Source organism: Chiloscyllium punctatum, chromosome 49, assembly GCF_047496795.1.
Source record: "Chiloscyllium punctatum isolate Juve2018m chromosome 49, sChiPun1.3, whole genome shotgun sequence".
In the NCBI taxonomy this organism is placed as follows: Eukaryota; Metazoa; Chordata; class Chondrichthyes; order Orectolobiformes; family Hemiscylliidae; genus Chiloscyllium; species Chiloscyllium punctatum.
Window position 1 is genome coordinate 26,847,407 of NC_092787.1, and position 25,018 is coordinate 26,872,424.

Sequence of the window (25,018 nt, forward strand, 5' to 3'; positions counted from 1 at the left end):
TGTCAAAGTTACATAGGAAATGTATGAAGAGACTTCCTTTGAATTGATGATTAATTCATCTGCCAAATCCAGGTAATAATTATTTAGCATTGGAAACAGACCCTTCTTTAAAAAAAGAACCTCAATTTTAAACACCTCTATCAAATCTCCTTTTAAACCTTCCCTGCTACAAGTAGAATGATCCCAGCTCCTCCACATTTCTCACACCACTGAAATAGCTTATCTGTAGTACTAATTCTTGCAAAATCTCCTCTACACCCTCCTCAAGGCTTCAACATCCTTTCTGTGTAGTGCTCAGAACTGGATCGGATCTCCCTCAGAGACCTACCCGGTGATTTATAAAAGCTTAATTTCCAAATGGAAACAATTTGCATTTTCTACTCCTTGAACAGGCTTTCCTTTCTTTCTAGAAAGAACTACCTCAATTTTAATATGCAAATATGGTACACCGCTGACCAAAATAATCCCATACCGTCCCAAAGATATCCTGTCATGGACATGGGTTTTTTTTGCTATCTGCAGACTAAATTAAATCCTAGGATTCTAAAGTACAGGGGAAAAAAAACCTCCCATACATGTAATACAATTCAACTTTCCATTTCATTCTCCCCAATGTCCTAATAAATAATAATCCATCAACAAGCATTAAAAAGCCTAGATGATCTAGTAATTACGATAATGCTGGTTTTAGGACATTTGGGACACACACCAACTGCCAATTTCCTCCAATTCAACAATAACTACATTTCAAACCAACTCACTGGTTACAAAACACAGACATCCTGAAATTGTAAAAGGCACTATATAAAGGTAAACTTTTTAAAATCAACTCACGAGAAACATCAACAGGAACACAAGTGACCAGAATTTGTTTTGTTCTAAACAAATCCAACTAGAATAAACATAATGAAGCTTCAAGCAAAAATGAACAAAGCATTGAAACCTTATGGTCAAAATTATGGAGATCTTGATTTCGTTAAATCCCAAATCAACTTAAATGGCAGGCATGACAAAAGGAAACTTGCATTGCTTTGCACAAACTACTATAGGACAAGACTACAGGGTGATGGAGTGATGCCTCAGTCACATAGTTGGCAGGGGTTACAAATATATTTGTAACTGTCTGGTCTTTCTTTACAACTGCCAAAACTTAAAACAGTTCATGAAAATAAACTGCAGAAAGCAATGCATAGGCATACCTGCTTTGGTAGATTTGGCAGAGGCCACTGTATGTGGATTTGATACCCTGGAAGCATGGGAAAACATGCACTTTTTTGATTTGATTCAATTGCTATCTAATATTACCTAAGGAATGCAATAACTTGCAAATTGATTTTATAAAGTTAATTATAGGTTGAGTAGAAACTAAATTACAGTATAGCCCAATATTACCTTTGCACATCAGGCAAGAATTGAAAGTACTTTAGTTAATACTAGCAGACCTCACGTGGCATTGCTCACTGCTAGTCACAATGTACAATGAAGTACAGAAGAGGAAACTGACTTACAGTCATAGAATCATAGAGATGTACAGCATGGAAACAGACCCTTCGGTCCAACCCGCCCATGCCGACCAGATATCCCAACCCAATCTAGTCCCACCTGCCAGCACCCGGCCCATATTCCTCCAAACCCCTCCTATTCATTTACCCATCCAAATCTCTCTTAAAATGTTGCAATTATACCAGCCTCTACCACTTCCTCTGGCAGCTCATTCCATACATGTCCCGCCTTCTGCATGAAAAACTTGCCCCTTTGGTCTCTTTTATATCTTTCCCGTCACACCCTAAATCTATGCCCTCTAGTTCTGGACTCCCCGACCACAAGGAAAAGACTTTATCTATTTACCCTATCCATGCCCCTCATAATTTTGTAAAGCTCTATAAGGTCACTGCTCAGCCTCTGACGCTCTAGGGAAAACAGCCCAGCCTCTCTCTATAGCTCAAATCTTCCAACCCTGGCAACATCCTTGTAAATCTTTTCTGAACCCTTTCAAGTTTCACAACATCTTGCCGATAGGAAGGAGACCAGAATTGCACGCAATATTCCAACAGTGGCCTAACCAATGTCCTGTACAGCCGCAACATGACCTCCCCAACTCCTGTACTCAATACTCTGACCAATAAATGAAAGCATACCAAACGCCTTCTTCACTACCCTATCTACCTGCGGCTTCACTTTCAAGGAGCTATGAACCTGCACTCCAAGGTCTCTTTTTTCAGTAATATCCCTAGGACCTTACCATTAAGTGTATAAGTTCTGCTATGATTTGCTTTCTCAAAATGCAGCACCTGTCATTTATCTGAATTAAATTCCATCTGCCACTTCTCAGCCCATTGGCCCATATGGCCAAGATCCTGTTGTAATCTGAGGTAACCCTCTTCGCTGTCCACCACACCACAAATTTTGGTGTCATCTGCAAATTTGCTAACTGTACCTCTTATGCTCTCATCCAAATCGTTTATGTAAATGTCAAAAAGTAGAGGTACCAGCACCAATCCTTGTGGCACTCCACTGGTCACAGGCCTCCAGTCTGAAAAACTACCACCACCCTCTGTCTTCCACCTTTGAGCCAGTTCTGTATCCAAATGGCTAGTCCTCCCTGTATTCTGTGAGATCTAATCTTGCTAATCAATCTCCCATGGGGAACCTTGTCAAACGCTTTACTGAAATCCATATAGATCACATCTACTGCTCTGCCCTCATCAATCCTCTTTGTTACTTCCTCAAAAAACTCAATCAAGTTTGTGAGACATGATTTCCCATGCACAAAACCATGTTGACTATCCCTAATCAGTCCTTGCCTTTCCAAATATATGCATATCCTGTCCCTCAGGATTCCCTCCAACAACTTGCCCACCACCGATGTCAGGCTCCCTGGTCTATAGTTCCCTGACTTGTCCTTACCACCCTGCTTAAACAGTGGCACCACGTTAGCCAACCTCCAGTCTTCACCTCACCTGTGACTATCAATGATACAAATATCTCAGCAAGAGGCCCAGCAATCACTTCTCTAGCTTCCCAGAGTTCTAGGGTACACCTGATCCAGTCCTGGGGATATATCCACCTTTATGCGTTTCAAGACATCCAGCACTTCCTCCTCTGTAATTTGGACATTTGGCAAGGTGTCACTATCTATTTCCCTACAGTCTATATCTTCCATATCCTTTCCACAGTAAATACTGATGCAAAATACTCGTTTAGTATCTCCCCCATTTTCTGCGGCCTTGCTGATCTTTGAGGGGCCCTATTTTCTCCCTAGTTACCCTTTTGTCCTTAACGTATTTGTAAAAACCCTTTGGATTCGCCTTAATTCTGTCTGCCAATGCTATCTCATGTCTCCGTTTTGCCCTCCTGGTTTCCCTCTTAAATATACTCCTATTGGCTTTATACTCTCCGAAGGATTCACTCAATCTATCCTGTCTATAACTAACATATACTTCCTTCTTTTTCTTAACCAAACCCTCAATTTCTTTTGTCATCCAGCATTCCCTATACCTACCAGCCTTTCCTTTCGTCCTAACAGGAATATACTTTCTCTGGATTCTCGTTATCTAATTTCTGAAGGCTTCCCATTTTCCAGCCGAACCTTTACCCGCGAGCATCTGCTCCAATCAGCTTTTGAAAGTTCTTGCCTAATACCATCAAAATTGGCCTTTCTCCAATTTAGAACTTCAACTTTTAGATCTGGTCTATCCTTTTCCATCACTATTTTAAATCCAATAGAATTACGGTCGCTGGCCCCAAAGTACTCTCCCACTGACACCTCAGTCACCTGCCCTGCCTTATTTCCCAAGAGTAGGTAAAGTAGGTAAAGTAGGTAGGTAAAGTAGGTAAAGTCCTTCTCTAGTCGGACTTGAATTAATACGGTATAATGTCACATCCAGAGGTCTTCAGAATTAAATTTTGTTTTATAATGTAGGTAAACTAAAACAGTCAATCTTCAAACAATTAGATCCCACAAGCAACAACAGAGACAAATTTCCAGTTGGAGGGAAAAATGTCAACTATGACATTGGAGGGTATTAAGATTTGCAACGATACAAAGGAGGAACTGGAACATGTCAGAATTGGGAGACAGAATGTGTGGTTTGTCTCACTACGAGATTTGTATTGTCTGCCAGCAATATTAAGTGAAAAGGAAACAGGTCTGATTATATTTGGTGTGAGAAATATAAGGCCAGGAGTATTTATTTGCCAGTTTCCAAGCCACTTCTAAGCAACACATTAAGATATTTCTCCTTTTGCCTTCTATGAAGCATCAGGGGATTCTTCCTATGTAAAGATGCTATATAAATACAAGTACAGAATTGTTGTTGCAAGAGTTTTGCAAATCATTTCCTGCAAAACCAGCTAATAGTACGCAATTTCAGCCAGGGCAGAATGGTGGCTGTGGTTAGCACGGCTGCCTCACAGCGCCAGGGACCTGGGTTTAATTCCACCTTCTTCACATTCTCCCCATGTCTGCCTGGGTTTCCTCCGGGTGCTCTGGTTCCCTCTCGCAGTTCAAAAATGTGCAGGTTAGGTGGATTGGTAATGCTAAAACTGCCCACAGTGTCCAAGGATATGTAGGTTAGGTGGATGGAACATGGGATACAGAGAGGGTCGATGTGGACATGCTGGGATAAACGAACTGCTTCCACACTATAAAGGATTCTAAGATTCAATGCTTTCCCCATGGGATTTGCACTCAAAAGTGCCGAATGGATGATCCATCTTGGCCTCCTCTTAAAAATTCCCAAATATTTCAGCTGAGTCACCCCACTCTGTGGGATATCATGATATACCTGAATGCATTATAGGCCTTTCACATAGGCCCTGACATCTCTGCCACAATAATATTGAAAACTTGTGCTTCAAACCTAGACCCACACCTAGCCAAGCAATTCTAGGCCAGCCACATGACTGACATCAACATCACAATTTGTCCAGATATGTCCACAAAAAGCAGGATAAGAGGCTCAGAAGAGATTTATCAGGATATTGTCAGGTATGGAAGGTTTGAGTTATAAAGAAAGGCTGGATAGGCTGGGACTTTTCTCACTGGAGCATACGAGGTTAAGAGGTGACCATATCGAAGTTAACAAAATCATGACAGGTACAGATAGGGAAAAGACACCTACATTAACCCTAGGATGGGGGAGTTCAAGACGAGGTGACACACTTTTAAAGGTGAGAGGAGAGAGATTTAAAAAAGACAGGCGGGGCAAATTGTTTTAAACAGGAGTTCTCTGTGGAATGAACGAGGAAGTGATGGATGCGGGCACATGGACTGTTTGGACTGAAGGGTCTGTTTTGACGCCGTATGACTCTATGACAAATCCAATCCCTCAATTACTGCTCCACCAGACTATTCTCAATCATCAACAACGTGATGGAAGGTGTAACAGTGTTATTAAGCAGCACTTACTCAATCATAATTTGCATACTAACGTTCAATCTGGACTCTATGAAGGCTGAACTACTGACCTCATTACACCATTACTCTAAACATGGACAAAAGAGCCAAACTCAACAGGATTGGCCTTTGACATCAAAGTAACATTTAACAGAGCGTGGCAAAAAAGAACTCTTGCAAAAATGGCCTCGATTGGAATCAGCGGGAAAATACTTCACGTGTTCAGGCATGCCTAGCACAGGGAAGATGGGTGCAGTTGTTGAAAGCCAATCATTTCAATCCCAGGACATCTTTAAAAGTATGCACCCTAAAGAATACCTATAATTAACCTGCTCAGATATGTTATGACAAGTAGGACTTGAAACCAGGCCTCCTAGCCTACAGGTAGGGACACACTATTACTGCACTACAAAATACCTCTCTTCCTTAGGGTAGGTAATTTCTAACCAACTTGTTCAAAGATTTTGTTATACACCTCTGGGGCAGGCAGTACTTGAATTCAGGCCTCTTGACCCAGAGGTAAGGGCACCACAGCAGCCATGTTCCTTAGAGTAGTGTCCTAAACCCAACCATCTATAGCTGCTTCATCAATGACTTTCCCTCATCATAAGTCACTCATGGGGACATTTGCTGATGATTGCACCATATTCAGAGCCATTTGCAAACCCTCAGATACTGAAGCAAGGTGTCCAAACAGGGCTGGACAATATTCAGGCTTGGACTGAAGAATGGCAAAATAACATCTGTGCCACACAAGTGCCACATCAAGACCATCTTCAATGGGAGAAAATGCAAGAAACTCCCCTTAACATTTAATGGCATACTCTGCCTAAATTCTGCACGGTCAACAACTTGACCAGCCATGTAAATATTGTGATACAACAGCAGGTCACAGCTGAGAAGTTTTGGGCAATTAACTTATCTCCCTACTTCCCAAAGCCAGTTTATAAGGTACAAGTCAAGACTGTGGCTCTCCTCTTTCCTGAATGAGTGCAGCTTACCAACATTGAACAGGCTTGACCATGTCCAAGGCAAAATAGCCTGCTTGATTGGCGTGGCACCAATGGCATGAGAACTATAATTGGGAGCTCACAAGAGACAAAGTATCTCAAAGTTATAGGGTTGAAAGGGATTACACAAGGCAAAAAGGTATTTGGAAAAAAAGCATGGGAGTTTTAAAATCAAGATGATGCCTGACTAGAGGGCATGATCACAGGAATGAACAGGAACACAGACTTGCAAAGTTACAGATGCAGAATGTGAGAGAACAGCCAAGAATATTTAATAGTCCAATCTAGGGATACTTGAATGAGCAGATGTTCTGAAAATGGGGAAATTCAAGCAGTGTTATGGAAGTGGGAATAGTCTTGGTGAATGTACAAATAAGATTGGAAGTTCATCTTAGAATTGAACATGACACCGAAATGTATAGAGAAGCTACTGCAAGTGATTCTCCAGCTGTGATTAGATAGATAAGAATGGAACTAAATGAGTAGTTCCCCAATCAGCCAGATGATAGTTGAGAGGCATTGGAGAAGGATGGTGTGATCAACTATTTCAAAGACAGGTTGAGAAGGATGAACATAGTCACGGAATACCAGTTGTGATTTTGGCAAAAGGTGATTCAGTACTATGGTAGAGGCAGAAAACCAATTAGAAAGGGTTCAAATTCAAACATGGGATTCAGGAAAGATGAAACCAGACTTGGGAGGTAACAACACATTAAAGATCGAGGAAAGGAAAGTTGGAGACGGGATGGTGCTTTGCAAGAACAGGAAGAGCAAAGATTGTCTTTAAAAGAATGGAAATATGGCAATGGCTTTACTGGAAAGGGAGACAAAACCTAAAGATAACCATTTCAATTTCATTTAACATAGGGGCTTGGAGTGAGTGGATTTGTTTTCAGCATTTCAGTTGAATTGGACAAGGGAAAGGAAGTGGGTCTCATGGACAGAAGAGGTCAGAGAGGACATGATAGGAGATTAGAAGAAATTTAAGAGAATAATGAAAGTTGAGGAGAAGGACAGGGACGAACATTAAAGGAACCTTAGCTAAGTGAGCTAGTGGAGAGGAGCAAAATAGCAGAAAACGTTGATTGGATTGTCTCAATTTACATAAACTGCTCACACTTTTTGAAGGTGAGGAAGGAGAGGACAGTGGAGAAGGATTGAAGCTGACCTCTTCTCAACTGGAAACAAAGTCAGCAGTTGCAATTGCATTCCAGGATAATCCTGATATAGTGACAAGCTATAAATCCGAGCCTTCTTCAAATTATAAATTCAATGACAAAACAAGAACTTTGTAATATTTATCGACATTAAAGATGTTGTATTCATGGGAGTTGTCACCAGTTAATGTGTTAAGATCATATTTTTAAAATCTTACCTTCCAGAAATTTCAATTTCAATAGAAAATAATTTGCAGTTACACAATCTACTCCCATGCTTATATATATTACTCTTAATAATTAAGTTATTCTTGTTACGTATACGAAAAATACAATTACATTTGAACAATTATTGAAGAAAATCTTGTAAAGTGCTCTAGAACTACGTGATCACAGGACATTTAAAGCTTTGCAGCCAATGAAGTGCTTTTGAAGTGTAGCTAAGTTTAAAAAGCACCCAATTTGTACACAGCAAGTTCCCAAAAGCAGCAATGTGATAAGCAAACCAGTTTGTTTTTAGTGATTTTGGTTAAGGGACAACTATTGGTTTGGGGCACCAGCACTACTGCCCTTCTTCAAAATCATGCAATGGGATCTTTCTTACATGAGGAAACAGAAAGAGCCTTGGATTAACATTTCATCCAAAAAAATGGCTTTTAATTTTGCCTATCAACCAATCAAGAAACCAAAATAGTTGTAGTAAACCATGTGTTAAAAAAAATTGCCAAATGCAGGAACAATATGAGAATGCAACTGACTACTTTCAAGAGGAACAGAATACAAGAGGTACAGGAAGAGGCTGATAGCTGGGACTATTTTCCCTGGAGTGGAGGGTAAGGAGTGACCTCATAGAAGTTTGTAAAAGCAAGAGAGCATAGACAGGGCAAATAGCCAAGGCCTTTTCCCCCAAGGTGAAGGAATTCAAAACTAGAGGGCATAGGTTTAGAGTGAGAGGGGAAAGATTTAAAGGGACCTAAGGGGCAACCTTTTCATGCAGAGGGTGGTACCTGTATGGGTACTGCAGAGGAAGCGGTGGAGGCTAGTATTATTTTAACATTTAAAAGGCATCTGATGGAAGTTGTCACCATTTAACGTGTTGAGAAGATCATGAATAGGAAGGGTTTAGAGGGATTTGGGCCAAATGGGACTAGATTAACGTAAGATATCTGGTCAGCGTGGATTGAGGTGGATCGTGGAGTCTGTTTCTACGCTGTACAGCTCTATGAGTCTAAGAGCAGAGATGTACTGCTGAGGCTGTGTAAGGCTTTGGTCAGACCACATTTGGAAAATTGTGAGCAGTTTTGGGCCCCATATCCAAGGAAAGATGTGCTGGTGTTGGGATGAAGGCTATGGCATATGAGAAGTGGTTGAGAACTCCGAATCTGCACTCAATGGGGTTTACAAGACTGAGAAACTTACAGAATACTAAGAGGCCTGGATAGTGTGGACATGGAGAAAATGCTTCCATAAGGAGACACTAGGAGGCGAGGGCATAGCCTCAGGGAGAACTGAGGTGAGGAGTAACTTCTTTAGCCAGAGCATGGTTATTCGGTGGAATTCAATGTTTGAGCCCATGTTATTGAGTGTATTTTAGACAGAGTTAGGTTCTTGATTAGTAAGGGGATCAAGGATTATGGGGAGAAGGCAGGAGAATGGGGTTGAGAAAAATATTGGTCATGATTGATTGGTGGAGCAGACTCGATGAATCGAACAGCCTACTTCGGCTTGAATATCTTATTTGTTAAACTTAGAACTAGAAGCAGGCAATTATTCTCAGCATTTAGTTTCTGTAGCGCTTGTGAAAAGAACATGGTAAGGAATCAATTTCACTGCTTTAAACACATACGTAAGAAGGCTCTTGTGGCACATAGGTAGTATCCAGACCCCAAGTACATGCTGAAATCCCAGCTTCAAAATGGCAGATGAACCATAGGTGGTCAAGAGAAAGCATTTCAGTGATACCCTCAAAGCCTCCCTGGTGAAGTGTAACATTCCCACAGACACTTGGGAATCACTGGCTTCTAATCACTTACTTTGATTAAAAGTATCATGAACTAGATGAATATGTGTATTCATGATGTCCTAAGGTCACAAAAACTGCATAATTAGAAGTTTCTTTGTCTGTATACAAATTATTCACATAGACTATATAGTGCAGGAATGTCTATGTCCAATTAGTTCAACAACGTGATATTAAAAGGTAGCACAAATTATAACTAAATATTAAGATACAGATAAATATTAATTATGGAAATATATTGCAAATCATGCAGCAAATTTAAGCATAGATGCATTCCAAGTAAAATATATATCTATAACTTTATCCTGACAACTTTCATTGTTTGAAGCATGAACAGAAAGACAACGCTCAGTGGGCGAAGGCAGCACCTCTCCAAGGAAAGACGGTTACTATTTCTCATCTATAATCCATATTCTGAGGAACGGTCATAAACCCAATATATACATCATTTTTTTCAACAAGTGCTGCCCAACATACAGCACTTCCAGAATCATCTGACTTCATTCGTTATTTGAGCTACTTGATTAGGCAAAATGTGCTCGCTTCCTATTGTTTGCCGGTTGCTTTTCTATCTACCACATTATAACAATACGACACGATCGTCTGCAATGCAACTATCACCTGCTTATCTCTCGTGCCATGCACTAATGAGGTCTGAAGAAGTCAGTGAACTCGAAACGTTCACGCTGCTTTCTCTCCAGGGATGCTGCCAGAGCTGAGTTTCACCTGCAATTCCGTTAAAGAGATGGTTCAGCCAACTGTAACATTGCTGAACCACGATGATAATAACTACAAGATTATAATGTCTAAATTACCAGAGAAGTTCGTTTCGCAATCGGCTGTGTGGAATTTCAAATTCACTTTTGAAAATAATATGACAAAAATCGCACACGATTTGAAATGCGCTCGAACATCCACCTTTTGCCACTAGAAGACTCACAGTGAGGGGGTGGTCTATCCAGTGGACCTCAAACCCATCGAAGGCGTGGCTCTTGATGTTCTTGATTAACTCCTTGCTCACCATGGGCTCCACCTGCCGGAGGAAGCGGGCCAGACGCGGGGAATCGATTGAAGGCTCCGTGCTCCCATTGAAAGCCGGCAGTTCTCGGCACTCGACCGGATCGGTCTGCGTACCGTTTCTCGCGCTGCGTCGACTCTGCACCGAGGCTTCGCAGCGCCGAACCGCGGTCGTTTGACAAACTGCGTCACGCAGCTCGGGAACCTTTCTCCAGCGCGAATCAACCGACACGGCTTCCTGGACCTCGTCAGTGAACATGGCCCGGGTCCGTTAAGACTTTAGGGGAAGGAGGAAGAACTCCACCAACAAAATGTCCTCCTCCTCAAGAAGCCAAGTGTAATTTATTGATATATTAAAGAATACATTGGAGTGTTGACAACTCATTCACCTCCTACACACAATAAAAACCTTCTCCCTCACTCCCGAACGCACACAGCATGAATCCAACGGTCGACGCGGACCCAAACGAGACGACCCGGTCGCCATGACGACCCGCTCCGCCTGACGTCACGGCCGCGTTCGCGCCGCTCGACCGCGGCCAATGGCATGCAACGCCGGGGCGGTAGCTCGGCGCGAGGGCCGTGCGTCGCGCACGCGTGCTAGGGGGAGTGGTTGATGTGGGGGAGGGTCGCCAGCGCGCGTGCGTGCTGGAGAGGCTGAGAGCGAGCGTTTTTTTTTCCTCCCCTCCTGTGGTAGAGGCGCGAGACCCGCTGAGCCATCGAGGGGGAAAGAGACAGCGTGTGTTGTGTATGTGTGTGTGAGGGGAGTGCAGGAGAAAAAAAAATAAAATACATACAGTGAGAGGAAGATTCGTGAAAGAAAGCGCGGATCAGGGCTTTTTTTCCAATCATTTTTTTCTCCTTTTTTTTATTTCCCCCTTTTTTTTCCTTCTTCCAAGATGTCGGTCCCAGCGACAAAGATGAGTAAAAAAGAGGTGAACTCGAACCATGATGGAGCAGACGAGACCTCAGGTAATTTGTTTTTTTTGTGCAGCGATTGTTTTGTTTTTAATCGCCTGTTGGTTAAATATATGTTTTCGTGCTTGCGTTTGTGAAGGCCTCTCTGTTGAGTGTGTTATGTATATCTGTGTATGTATATTGTGTGTGTGTTGTGTATGTGCGCGGAATGGCGGCCCCACGCTCCCCCTCTCGGTCGGGCTGGAGAGGAGCTGAAAGGCAGCGCGGGAGGGTAACTCCATTCACTCCGGCGCCATGTTTATGAAGCCACATAGAGAGAGAGTGTGTGTTAGAGGAGTGGGGGGGTGGGGGGAGGAGAAAAGAAGAGAGAGAACAGAATCTCTGCACCACCTCCTCCTCCCTCATTGTGTAAGGCGGCCGCCATGATACCAGGAAAGAGAAACGGAGCCGTCGCGGCCTGCTCGTCGGCCCGAGGTGAGATGCCCTATTTCTTTTCACCTCCACCCCCACCCCCCAAGCGGGTATGCACACAGACATTCTCTCTCCCCCCCCCCCCCCCCCCCCCCGCTAATCCTACAGCGGGTAAGGATGATATGCAAGGAGGCAGGTTTGAACAAGGGCTTCCCGCGAGCAGCAACATCACTCGGGCGGCTTAGAGTCATCGGACTTGGGGAGAAGAGGCCTAACCATGCGGCCTAGAGTTAAAGGGATTGTAGACACCTTTCCACTGTCCTTTTTTGCAAACTAGTATGACGATTTAAACCCTCGAGGCAGGCGATGCTAGCTTAAAACCCTTCTCGTGCACGCGATTTTTACGTGAGCCCGTGTTTGGTTTTTGAGCCTTTTTAAACTAAATGATTTCATTTCTTGAGAATCAGGATGTTGTGATCGAGACTTTTTTTTTAAACAAGCAGCAAAATCTGGAGGGAAAAGTTAAATGCAACTTGCAGAGTTTTATTCGTGTGAAAGGAGGGGAAACTGAATGGAAAATTATTGCATGAGCTAAACTCATGAAATCATAAAATGAAAGCAGATGTACAGCCAACTTTCATGAATGCTGAATTTTGGGGGGAAAAAGTTTGTTTTCGATGTAATTCATTTCAAAATGAAATGTCGGCATTAAAAGCAACGACTTCCTTCGTGGAGGAACCACGCGGCTCATAATTTAGCAGGGGTTCATTCAACACAAAGGGAAGCGGTACTGAAACGTGGGTTGCAGGCGAATTATTGATGTCTCCTATTATCAAATTCGTAATAATTGTTACGAAGGCGTTTACAGTTCTAAATAAATCTGTACGCTGTTTGCAAATGACTTGGTCTGTCACCATTTTCATAGTTTCAACTCATAGGTGAGCGGTAGGGACTTTTTATATATATCTTGGAGGATTTAATGACATTTCGTTACATCAACTTTTGAGGTGTGAATGTAACTTTCTGGCAAAATATTGCTGAACAGTATTGTTACTTGTAGTAGGTTGACTTGCAGAATGTGATTAGGAGCCCCTCCAAGCTTACCACCTGCCTTTTTAAATATTTAATAAAATGTTCGTCCCCAGGTCATCAGTCTGTATGAAATGGTGCTAAATCAAGAGGTCACAACTTTCTTTGTGTGTCTTTACCTTTTGCCTACTTATTCTCAAACTGGTAATGTTGCTTTTGAGATTCCATAAATCCAAATTGGATCTGTCAATTAATGACTTCAAGTTTTCAAGGTATTTGGTTTAGGGAAAAGTGTTTAAGTTGAAGGCCATACTGCAGTTATCGTTCTTAAAGTGTTATAAATACCATAAATGCTGAGCAAACCACTAACTGTGATTTTTGCAAACTTTATTTACAGAAAAAGAGCAACAGGAAGCCATTGAACACATTGATGAAGTACAGAATGAAATAGACAGGTAACGTAAAGGAAATAATGTATGATTTTTTGCATTTTAATACCTGGGCACTTGATTGAGCTTTGCTTTAAAAGTTTTATCTGAAAAACATTTTTAAATAGGTCAATAATTTTGATGTTGCATTAGGCGGAAGTGGCCCTAAGTTTAAAAGTTTCCACTGTTTCACGTGTTATGAGCCATTTTCTGATGTCCTGAAACTTGTTACACTGTACTGGGTATTCGGTGAAATTGAAGGTAAATTCTGTAATTTCAAAGTAACAAGTTTCTCAGAACAATGTTTATAAGATTGTTTTTTGATACTGTGCTGACATCCACAGATGAAAGCACTGCTTTATAATTAGCAGTACATGTGCATGTTAATATTTGAGATTTTGGAGAAGACATGTTAATATTCGGATTACACTATTAATTGTCACATGTTTTCTCCCAAAATCTTTTTGGTTAGCTTTATCTATTTGTAGGTTCTATCTGGTCATCTTCTCTTGGGGTGTTAAATTTTGAGGTTGATGGTAAAGGTTTGAGGATTGCCCAAATTATTTGAACTTGATGGCTCCAAGAGTCAAAGTCCTCTGCCTTCTCTATTGTGGGGCATTGATAGTGCACAGATAGAATTCAACAAGTGATACGTCAATGCTGTCCCTTTTCTCTGACTTGGAGATTACAGGCTAGTTTAGATATAATCTTGTGATTTACCATTTTGGATTGCTAGTAGTATTCTAGTGCATCTTGAGCGTTCCTACCAAGGCCAATCAAAGATGTGCCCTGAATTATATTCTGATGTGGTCTAACCAGGATTTTGCATAATAGTAGCAAAGTTTCCTCCCCTGTTTTATTCTCTTGTGATTTAGAACAATCTTTAAATGTTTCCCATATCTTTGGTTGAAGATTTGGATGCAGCCATATCTTTCTGCTGATATTAATCCTTTCCTTGAAATGGGATCTTTGGGAGACAAATGATTCCAGTTGTGTTGCATTTGAAAATTGACTTGTTTGTTATGACATTGGCATTCTGGACAAGCAATTGGAAGAAGGAAAAAGTCACTGCACCCAGCTCACTGTTAAGTTGTTAGTTTGTAGTCAGACTGTCTTAAAAGCACAATTATAACCTCAAGTATGACGGCTGGGATTTGTAGAAATATTTTGAACAAGTTAGTTTCTAATGGATAAAACATTTTCCCTTTTGTACTTCTCTCTGCCCCTTGCATGCAGAAATGCTGTTGTCTTATTTAATCATCTGTTTGTCAATGCAGAATTAAACTTGTGTTTCAAACTTGTAGCTTTTTTTGTTAAACTCTCACCATCCTGTTTTACAAGGCTATGAATAACTCTTCACTTAATTTTTAAAAATACTTTTCCATTTAGACTGAATGAACAGGCAAGTGAGGAAATTTTGAAAGTAGAGCAAAAATACAACAAGCTACGCCAGCCATACTTCCAGAAGCGGTCAGAACTCATTGCCAAAATCCCCAACTTTTGGGTGACTACGTTTGTCAACCACCCACAAGGTGAGCAGTTAAATGCAATAATTGTTCAGTTGGAAAAACCTTGCTGATAGTGATTCAATAAATATTCTGTGTTGAATAAAATGGGAGAACAAATTTAGGCAATGTGGAATTTTCACATGAAGCTGATAGCTGAGAAAAGGGTCAAATGAGTTTAAACAATACTTGTGTGTGGTAAGAGTACAGAAAGGGATCTTGATCTTTACTTACAAGAGAATCTTATTATGTGAAAAATGATCAACGTCCAAGAACTTGAAGTGATTGTGACTCCGATTTTAGATATTCTTTGCCATGGCTTTATAGCCAAAATGTGTAACAAAATGTCTTGGTAAGTTTTTTGTGAACTTTCTTGAAATTGTAATGAGTACTAGTTGCATGTCTATTGACAGTGACCCCTAGAGGCACATGTTGGTCATGCAATGCTGTTTGAAAGACTTCACAGCAAGTCACCACCTTGACAGTTATGAAACAATCAAGTGCATATTTTTTTAAAATGTGTGCTGTGTTGGTCCCTCTGGATTGTGCTTATTGTAGCCAAAATTATAGTTACCACTTTAAATGTTTTTAGCTGGTAATGACATCTGGAGCCGTTGCTCTGTTTTTCCTTTGAGATTGGCTGCAACCCTTTTGGCTTGTGAACAGTAGGAATTACAAATGTGGTCATTTATGCTCTACTTTAAATACTTGATTGTATCCTGTTTTAATACATGAAGTAGGAGTTCAAATTCCTGTCTATTTATACCTTATTTTAGCAAATGCTTTTACCCCCAAACTTAGTTATATGGGAAATATCTGAACAGAAATAAATTTTGTGGCAAAGCCCAGAGTGGGTGCAAATGTATACTACAATTGCTTCCTTTTCTTGATTTACAAGTAACATGTTAACCCGAATGTTTGTTTATTTGATTTTTGTGGTGGATGTGGTGTGGGGTTTGCTGCTGTACTTAATCCTTCTATGCAGGATTAACCTGACATCCCAGAATGGGACTGATTTCCAATTGACCTTGATGTGTGGGGTCTAATTATAATTCCACTGTACTCCTTGATTTTGAAATTGTAAACAATAAGTTGCAGCTTTATCTAGAAATAGCATAGAATGTCTTTATTTGCTGTGTTCCAAATGTGCTTTTGCTACTTAATTCTATGTAAGTAGTGTAAGACAGTTTTAGAGTAATTTAAATGGTGTCGTTTGGATCTCCACTAGTAGCATTTGCAGAAGTGTGAATGAAATAAATAACTTGTGGCACCTTTTCAGTGAAGTGCGATTTAGCTCTATTGTAATGTTGGGAGATGACAGCCAATTTGTGTGCAGCATGGTTTAACAAACATCAGTGAAATAAATGAAAACATTGGTCCAGCTAGTAAGGCTTAGAATTACAACATGCAGTGCTTATATTCATTTTAATGAATAGTAAGTGAATCTACCTACTCCATAATTCTATTTTTTTTACCTTTTTTCTGAAAGAAGCAATAGTTCAGCTCTTGATAGAAAAGAGCAGAGTGGTCATTGTGTTTACATTCTTTAGCACATATTTACAATGATAATCTAATCAACCTATTTGTAATTACACATCTCTGGGGCAGAGTAGGGTTGTTACCATTGCACCATGAGCCTGCATTTCCATTATATTTTTTAAATTTTTCAGAATTGTACATAAAGCTCAGCATAACATTCAAATTTGGAATCTCAGAAATATATCACCTGATGAAAAAGCATAGCAAGCAGCATCTAGTGTCTTTGCCTTTTCATTTTGTCCCTTCCTTTCACATCCAGCAATTATGGACTGCTCTACTATTTGTGTACATTGCCTTACATGTGGACCATTCTTTAATCAATACTGTCTGTGGACCTTAGGCTGCAAATGAAGCTTCTTGCAAACAATATTTAGTCAGTGTATTTTATGCATCTACGTTCATATGTTCCAGTATCTGCGCTTCTGGGAGAGGAAGATGAGGAGGCGCTGCATTATCTGACGAGAGTGGAGGTGACAGAATTTGAAGATATCAAATCAGGCTATAGAATAGATTTTGTAAGTATGCTGTTCTTTGGCAGATGTGTTGAATTTGGTATTTAAAATCAAATGAGTTCTATGGGCTGAAGTACTGAAACAGAGATGAACAACTTATTTCATACTGTCAAGCCTCTAACATGTCTTGGTTTGTAGGAGTGATAATTTCTATTTATTTTTAGCATTCTCTGTTTTGGGAATCTTTTGAGGAGTAACATATGTATAGGAAGTTTTTAAAAACTGCTAACCTCTGAGGTTTGTTAAACTTTTTGTGTACTGATATGTAAAATGCATAGCAAAGACAGGTGGTTTTTGTAAATTTGGTAACTCTTATCCCTAAAGTCTCGTGTAAGAACCTTTGAATTTTAGTTATTATAAATCATTGGTCAATTCAATTAGCTGCACAAAGCCAATGAAGAGGTTTTAGTTTGCTTCAATATCCTTGGGTTTGGCTGTGGTGTGCTTCCAAAATCACCTGTTGATCTTTGCAGTTTCATCTATTAGAGGTATAACATCCATTCAGAAATTGACCTGTTACCATTATTTGCAGCAGATTTCCAGGTTTGTATAGCTTAACTGACAGCATTTAAGATATGGTGCGAATTAATATGCCGATATGTGTTAAGTTAATTTCTCGTACTTTCAAATCAGTGGCTGAATATGGGGTTGTTTTATTGGCTTGTTGTCTTGTTTTAATTCTCCTCAAACAGCTACTATAGAGCGACAATACCCCCATCATGCTCAATTAGATTAAACCCATGACTTTGGGAGGGGAAACACTGTTGACCTGTTAGATCACTAAATGACATGATTTCTATTCGTGCAAAATGGGTAAATAAAGCATTGTTCTAAGAAACTTTTTTTTAAAATTCAATTAACTTCCTCCATTGACCTGGGTAGTGTTGATTTTTGAGAGATGTTAAATGTTAGTCTATTTCGTGTCTTCGGGTGGCCCAGAGTAGCTGGCCAAAAATAAATTGAGCAATCATTATGTTTTAAAAAGTTTGGAAACTATGCAAACCAATTTGAGTTCAAGAATCCCAACATCTTGGCAACGTAGTAATGGGTGCTAAATCTTGTAATTAGTGACTAAGAGTGGAAACAACAATTGCCCCACGGGTAGCAGAGCAAAATAACTGGGTAGATGTGTTTTGATTCTTGCAGAGGGGTAAATGTTGAACAAGTTACTGGAAGAACTTCCTTGCCATTTACAGGCAGATGTGTCCCGTTGTTAACTGGTTTATTCACAGAACGGTACTAAACTCGGGAGAAGGATCCTAGGTTGTGACATTTAATTAAAAATATACTTTAATAATATAATAGTCTGGTTTTCAGTTCTCCAGTTTTGTTTCTGTACACATGTATAAATTAGTATTGTTCAAGTAAAAGTAAATTGGAATACCTGCAGCTTGGTGAATGCTCCACTTTAATTCTTCTTCCTCCTCTTAAATCTCTGAATAATGTTAAATGCTATATGACCACTTCTGACTAATTGGAGTATCATGGATGGGTATGAACAGTAACTATTTTGTCAGGTGCTTTGATTTCACAAATAATTAAATACATCAAACAGCTTTTCTTTTCAGGAACTTCAACCCAAGTTTCTTTACTCTTAGTCACGCTAACAATGAAGACAAACTGATGTGTGGTTTTTATTTTCAGTATTTTGATGAGAACCCATACTTTGATAATAAAGTTCTGTCCAAAGAATTTCATCTGAATGAAAATGGAGACCCATCTTCAAAATCAACAGAGATCAAATGGAAGGCAGGAAAGGTAGGATTAATAGCTGAATATGAACTACCAGACTGTTTTCAATCTCAAGGGTGCTACTGTATATTTTTTAAAGATATGTGATCTTGCAGTTACATTGAAAGAGAACTAGATTTACATGAGTTAGGTGATGTCAGGTAATAGTTTGCACAAGGGGTAATGGAAAGCTGGGATTTTGTAAGAATGCTGTTGGGTCTGCAAATTATTAACAGTTAACTCGGATTTTTGTTAGCTTGGTTCCTTAAAAGTTATACCTCTGTTATGATCTAATTGAATGATAGAATAGGCTCAAGGGACTGAATGCCGTACACCTGTTCCTACCCTTATCCAACCTGCAAAGTCTCAGTGGGTCTTGTGACTTGGTACTTCATTATTCCCTAATTTAGCTCAGAAAAGTGTAGATGCATCCCGATATGTTTGTTACAGTTCTTTTCAAAGCCTCGCTGTAAGGTGATGAAAGCAGTACATTGTGACTTTGAACAGTTATTTGGTAACTGTTTTAGAGTTGAACTAGATCTTAATTGGTAGATGGATTTTAAGTGTTGACCAGCCTTGGTTTGTTTCTGTGTAGAGTTTGAGTCTATCCAAATTGATGTGATTCATTTGCATTCAGTTAAAAAAAAATCTGTTCAGTTAACAGTGCGTGGAAAAGATTTAAACTTGTATCTCATTGACATTCATTACAGTGTGTTTTTTGTCCTCTATGTATTATTGTACTTTGCAATAATTTAGTTGCCAAACAATTGGTGTTCATTAGATTTGAACAGAAATCTTCCACTTCTTTGAATCTGCTAGGTACTAAGCCATGCATATCAGGCACTTCAGTCCCTTATCTGTTGAGTTCATTTGGCTATACTGTGAAAATTAGCTTTATAATGCTCTCATGGTGAAGTTTATTTATCCTTCTTTGTTCCTCTTTCTTCAATTTTACTGTTCTTGGGAAAGCCTGATGGCCAATATTCTGCTAAATTTTATCTTTGCAACAGTTACTAGGTAAAACCTGATCAGATTAACATTGGCATTCTTCAAGTTTTTCTCAACACTTGAATTCTGTGATGTAATGTGTTTGGTTGCATCTTTGTTGTCTTTGAAGGGAATTTTAATTTTCAAAATTGAACTTAAGCCACTATATTACATTCTAGCATTATGTACCTAAACATTTTGTTGAACACTTATAATTACACATCTTCCTAATCCTACACAACTGAACATTTGCATTACTTCAAGGACCTGACAAAGCGCTCCAGCCAGTCGCAGACTAAAGCAGGCAGGAAGCGACAGCATGAAGAGCCAGAAAGCTTCTTTACTTGGTTTACCGATCACTCGGATGCAGGTGCAGATGAATTGGGAGAGGTCATCAAGGATGATATCTGGCCAAACCCACTGCAGTACTATTTAGTGAGTATCCCATATTAGGTGTGCAAACTTATGACATGACATCTGATTTTGGTGTAAGGGACGTGGGCATTCACCTTCATTAGTGATTGTATCACTTTGTGGGAAGTTCAGTATTTCTTTTCACACAAAGGAGCGGATGTGTAGGTATTATAAATGGCCACATGCTATTGAGCAGCCAGGCTGAAATCCCAGAAGGGGGTGATGTTAATTATTTTACCTTTTTGGGAGTTCTATTGCTTTATAATTATGTTAGTTGTAAAGATGCATTATAATTAATGCCAGATAGCTTGATATACTGTTGATTTTGTATGTGTCAGATCTTCACTCATTTGGCATTCTGTAGCAGTTTTGGAGGAATCTTAATCTTGTGTGCAGCAGGTTTTTTTTTGTTTAGCAATCCCATGTCATTTTAATGAATTCATTTTGGCCCTGGTGCTTGAAGACCATATGTGACTCTCACTTAGAAGTTCAAACACTATGCTGAGGAGCTTTAACATACTTTTTGTCAAAGAGTGCATGCATCATTATGATGTTGTCTTGCTAGGTTCCTGATATGGAAGATGAAGAAGGTGATGGTGAGGAGGAGGATGAAGATGAGGAGGAAGAAGAAGGATTGGAGGATATCGATGAAGAAGGAGATGAGGATGAAGAGGGCGAAGAGGAGGACGAAGAAGAGGAGGAGGAAGGGGAAGAAGCCGAGGCAAGTGCTTTCATTTTTAAACTCCCAGTCCAGATGTGGTAACATATATACGGAACCTTTAAAATGCTTCTGGTTAACTTTTGTCTTTATTCCCCAAATGGGGAATGGCTGATCTCTCTGCATCAATAAGAGTATTCACCATGATCTCATTGGAGGAGCAGATTTAATGGGCTAACTTCTGTCTTGTAGCCTCAAATCTTGAATCTGTTCAAATTTCCTTTTTCGTAAGTCTGACTTTCTTCAATGATTTTCCAAAACAAGATTTGGCCACCAGTGTATCCTTGTAGGATACAAGAGTTGCCTTGCAAATCCATGTAAGGGGAAGATCATCATTTTGGTTAAATATAAAATAGGAGGGTGCTTTAAGATTTGTTCAATATGTGTGGTTCCTATTAAATTTACAAATGTCATGCAGAAGAAAACTGAAATTTAACACTTTGGGCAAAAGATTTTGCACCTGTAATATGCATTGCTGTTAATAGTTGTGGAGGAGCGCACTTACAGTTCTGATTTGTATTTTATTTACATCCAGCTATTTAGTACTAACCTTTTTGTTTTCCATATTATTTGTAGGAGGAGGAAGGCGAAGATGACTGATCTGGTTGCTGTTGATATTCACCTCTACTTTTTTTCTTTAGTCCCTGGGAGCAAGTTGCTGTCTTTTTGTGCTCAGTTTCCTTGCTCTCCTGAGGTCCTTAAACCATTATACACAATTGGGATGAGTTACATGCGCAAACAACAGTGGCAATCTCTCTCTGCCATTTCCGTGAACTGATATGAATTCTCCTAGCGCCAGCTGATCAGCACACATCTTCTGTAGTAATGTGATTGTATTTTTTTTTTACTTTTTATTTTAAGCCCCACCCCACCCTCCCACATCCACCCATCCCTCTGCTGGAAGCCCAGAACTATTTTCTGCCTTTGTGCTGTGATTATAGATAATTTTGAATAGGCTTTTTTCCTACCTGTTCTGGCCCAGAGATTACACTGTGTTTCCATGTGATGTGGAGAATTAGCAGTTATCATCAAGTCCTTTGTTTTCTTCTCTCTTGTAACAAATGGGTGTCACTGAGCACCTAGGGTAGATGCAGACGGTTGGGTTCTAATGGGTGGGTTTATTGGGTATTTTGAGGACTGGCTGTACTTAGCATGTTGATGCATTGTATATTGATACAACATCCGTGCAACCAAACTTTTAAATATTAATCGATTTGAACCCCACGGCAGATGGAGGAGTAACAATCTGTAGAATCTTATTGGAATCTACACTCTCTAATGTAATTTTTTTGTTTCACTGGAAAGGAAAATTGCTCCGTTTTAAACGTTAGAGTGTACAAGTTGCTTTGTTACAATAAAACTAAATGTGTACACAAAAAGTGCGTGGTGAGTTTGCTTTTAATCTGGGATGTTTTGTGGACTTAATTGCAACCAATCTAGAATGGTTATTTTTGGTAAATGGTTGATGGGGATGGAAATTGTACAGACCTGAGGTAAATGCTTCAGTGTCAAAATTGAGACCAAATTGTAACAACTCTAATATGTACACAAATTTAAGTGCTACAAGTATCAAGGAACAAATCGTCGGAGTTGTTTGTGATGTTCTAGAAGCTACTGAGTTTGTAATAATTAGAGATCCGTTCTGTATTTATTGGAAATGAGATTGTAATTACAAAAGACAAATTGCAACCCTGAGAACTTGGTGTTCTCCTTCAATGATTTGGGTCTGGGTCCAGTGTTGCATTGTAAGTGCTTGTTTAAATTTGAATACCACACATTTTATGGACTGTTTGTAGGCTTGCTTTTAACTACCAAAATTGCACTTGATTTATTTTGCCTCTAGTTCCTAAATTCTATAAGTTGGTATATAATGTATATATTGTCCTGGCAGTAGTTGCAAAACATCCATTGAACTGATGACATTTTCTTTGCAACCGGGGTCTGCCATAAATGCTACACATTTAGCACCAAAAATATAGTGATATGTGTGTGTATATAATCAACTGAATTTTTAAAAGCCTGCCACAAAGTTAGACTCTTGTGTAATTATTACATTTTATAATTATTGGTGTGCAATGGATTTGGCGCAACTCTTGCAAATTCATCATATTTCTGGTCGTTCAAAATAGGTTGTGCTATTTTATTCCATTCTGGCTCCTTTCTATTAGGAATGAGATTGTGGCATAACCAGTTTATTGCAATTAGCTTTTGAGGATATGGGATCTATTGCCTCACCTTTTTTTGACAGGTTGGGTGTCGGTATCCCATTCAGTGCTACTTGTAGTATTTACTGTACGCTTTTGTTCCTATTTCATGTTCAATTGCTTTTCTGATCTTTCCAGAATTTGTACTGATTATACTAAACTGTGACCTCGTTCGAATGCTATTGTACAAAGAAAGACGTTGGCCTGATTACAACTGTGTTCCTTGATTTATGAGCTTCTCCCATTTTCATTAACTCTTTCTTGATGCTGTTTAAGAATTTGAGTTGGATTCCTTTTTGTAATATTTTGCTTTAACTCCCACCAACTTGAATTGTTTTCAGTTACTTTTGGGATTTTGCAGTTGCTGTGAATGGATAATGGTGCCATCTTTCTTTATCTATTACCAGTGATGAATAGGCATTATGATATTGCTAAACATTTTACCTCTTGATCCTGAGCCTTGCCAGAATGGTGTAATAAATCGATTAAATATACTCGTCCTAGTTAACACTGGTAGTTTGCTGCAAACATCAGAGATTTTCATATCTAAATCTTCTCCAGTATTCCATTAGATTTCAGTATAACCTGAGCAGCTCATGAATACTGTTGTTTCATAAATGCAATTCTTCAGTTCCACCTGGTGTTTTAAGATTAGTGTGTCTTCGTGAGAGGGAATTGTACATTTTGCATGTTTTCACTTGGAGAAATACATTCTCCTGAGCAAGTCCTTTTGTTTTTTTTGATGTATTCTTGCCACTCCGGTAGAGGCAAAGAAACTGAATTGAGTTGTGGCTGGGAAGCCCTCCTTGGGATGCAAAAAGATAGCTGACTGGTACCAACCATGCCATTTTTCTTTTGGCAAATTGATGGAATGACTAATAATTCTACCACCAGCAATGCAAGCATAAGGCATGTGATTCCTTAAACTAGTAATAACAGACCTGAACACTTCCGTCTAAAAAGAATGATGGTATACAAGAAGCCTAATGAGTATAACCAGAGCTGTAGTTTAGTTTATTTGTTTTTGCTTACATAATTGTCCTGATAATGGGATCTGGCTAAGCCATCGCTTTGCTTGGCAATGTTTTGGAGAGCATGATGTCTATAAACCACATTTGAGAATGTTTAATTGGATTTATAGACACTTGATCTTTAAATGTATTGGGTTTTGTTTGACATGGCAGCCGAAGGTGTCCTGACTTCATCTTGAACTTTGTTTTTCTTTAAATTAAATTGGTTCTCATCAATCTGTCTTTACTGTTATCTACAATAAAGTTTGTATACATGTTTTGCCATAGTGCTGTGTATTGTCTTTACTGCTTGTTGTGTACATTTGGAAGTGTATTGCCAATACAAATATTGATTTAATTTCATCCAACTGAAATGAAGCAGTTAGCGTTTAATAGGCTTTTGGATAGTTCTAAAAATTTTAGCATGATACAATATATTATGGGATGTGACAATGTAAATGGAAGATTATAAATTGCCATTACCACAGGAATGCTTACTGATACTGAGATGGTATTGACACTTTGTAGTTGTCATTGACTATTTGATTAATCTCTCTTTTTTGAGGTGAACTAACCATTCAGGCTAGTGAAAAGATAGGTTTTAAGAAATTAAGCCATTTTGGAACAACTGTTCCTCTGGCAAAACTTGATGCATGTGCAGTTTAATATTAGTTAGGCGTTTACAGACAATTCCTGGTGTACTGAGATTTTCTAACCTCTTTGTGCCTAGGAGCAAATTTTCAGATATGGAAAAGATTTTGGATTTAATTTAGTTTTGAATGAGATTGTACACTGAAATGAATGGTATTAAATCTAATTGCCTATTATTTGGTTAAACTGTCCATTAACTTATTGAAGTATAATTTAAATATTTGAATTACAATATTCAAAATGTGGTAGTATTTAGTATTCAGACTCCATTCAGAAAAAAAGTTGAGGTATTTCAATACTACACTATTAATGGTAGACAACATTAATTACTTTTACTCTGAGGGATATTTAACTATTTC

General features: G+C 39.2%; 2 protein-coding genes across 3 annotated transcripts in view; one reads left to right on the forward strand and one right to left on the reverse strand.

The window, feature by feature from the left end:
• dync2i2 (dynein 2 intermediate chain 2) overlaps positions 1-11,128 on the reverse strand; it is a 46,823-nt gene extending 35,695 nt beyond the window's left edge. The window contains exon 1 of the mRNA XM_072565992.1: positions 10,526-11,128. Within this exon, the coding sequence (XP_072422093.1) occupies positions 10,526-10,861 (336 nt within the window). The 5' untranslated portion in view covers positions 10,862-11,128. The remainder of the gene's footprint in view (positions 1-10,525) is intronic.
• Positions 11,129-11,276: 148 nt separating this feature from the next.
• LOC140469456 (protein SET-like) lies at positions 11,277-24,295 on the forward strand. 2 transcript variants are annotated; one of them, XM_072565993.1, is made up of 8 exons: positions 11,277-11,574; positions 13,358-13,415; positions 14,778-14,920; positions 16,844-16,947; positions 18,589-18,702; positions 19,927-20,097; positions 20,642-20,797; positions 21,371-24,295. In XM_072565993.1, exons 1-8 carry the CDS (start codon positions 11,502-11,504, stop codon positions 21,392-21,394), a joined length of 843 nt encoding a protein of 280 aa, XP_072422094.1. In that variant the 5' UTR covers positions 11,277-11,501; the 3' UTR covers positions 21,395-24,295. The 2 variants fall into 2 exon arrangements, with proteins under 2 accessions (XP_072422094.1, XP_072422095.1); XM_072565994.1 differs by lacking the exon at positions 11,277-11,574 and adding an exon at positions 11,835-11,994.
• The last annotated feature ends 723 nt before the right edge of the window (positions 24,296-25,018 follow it).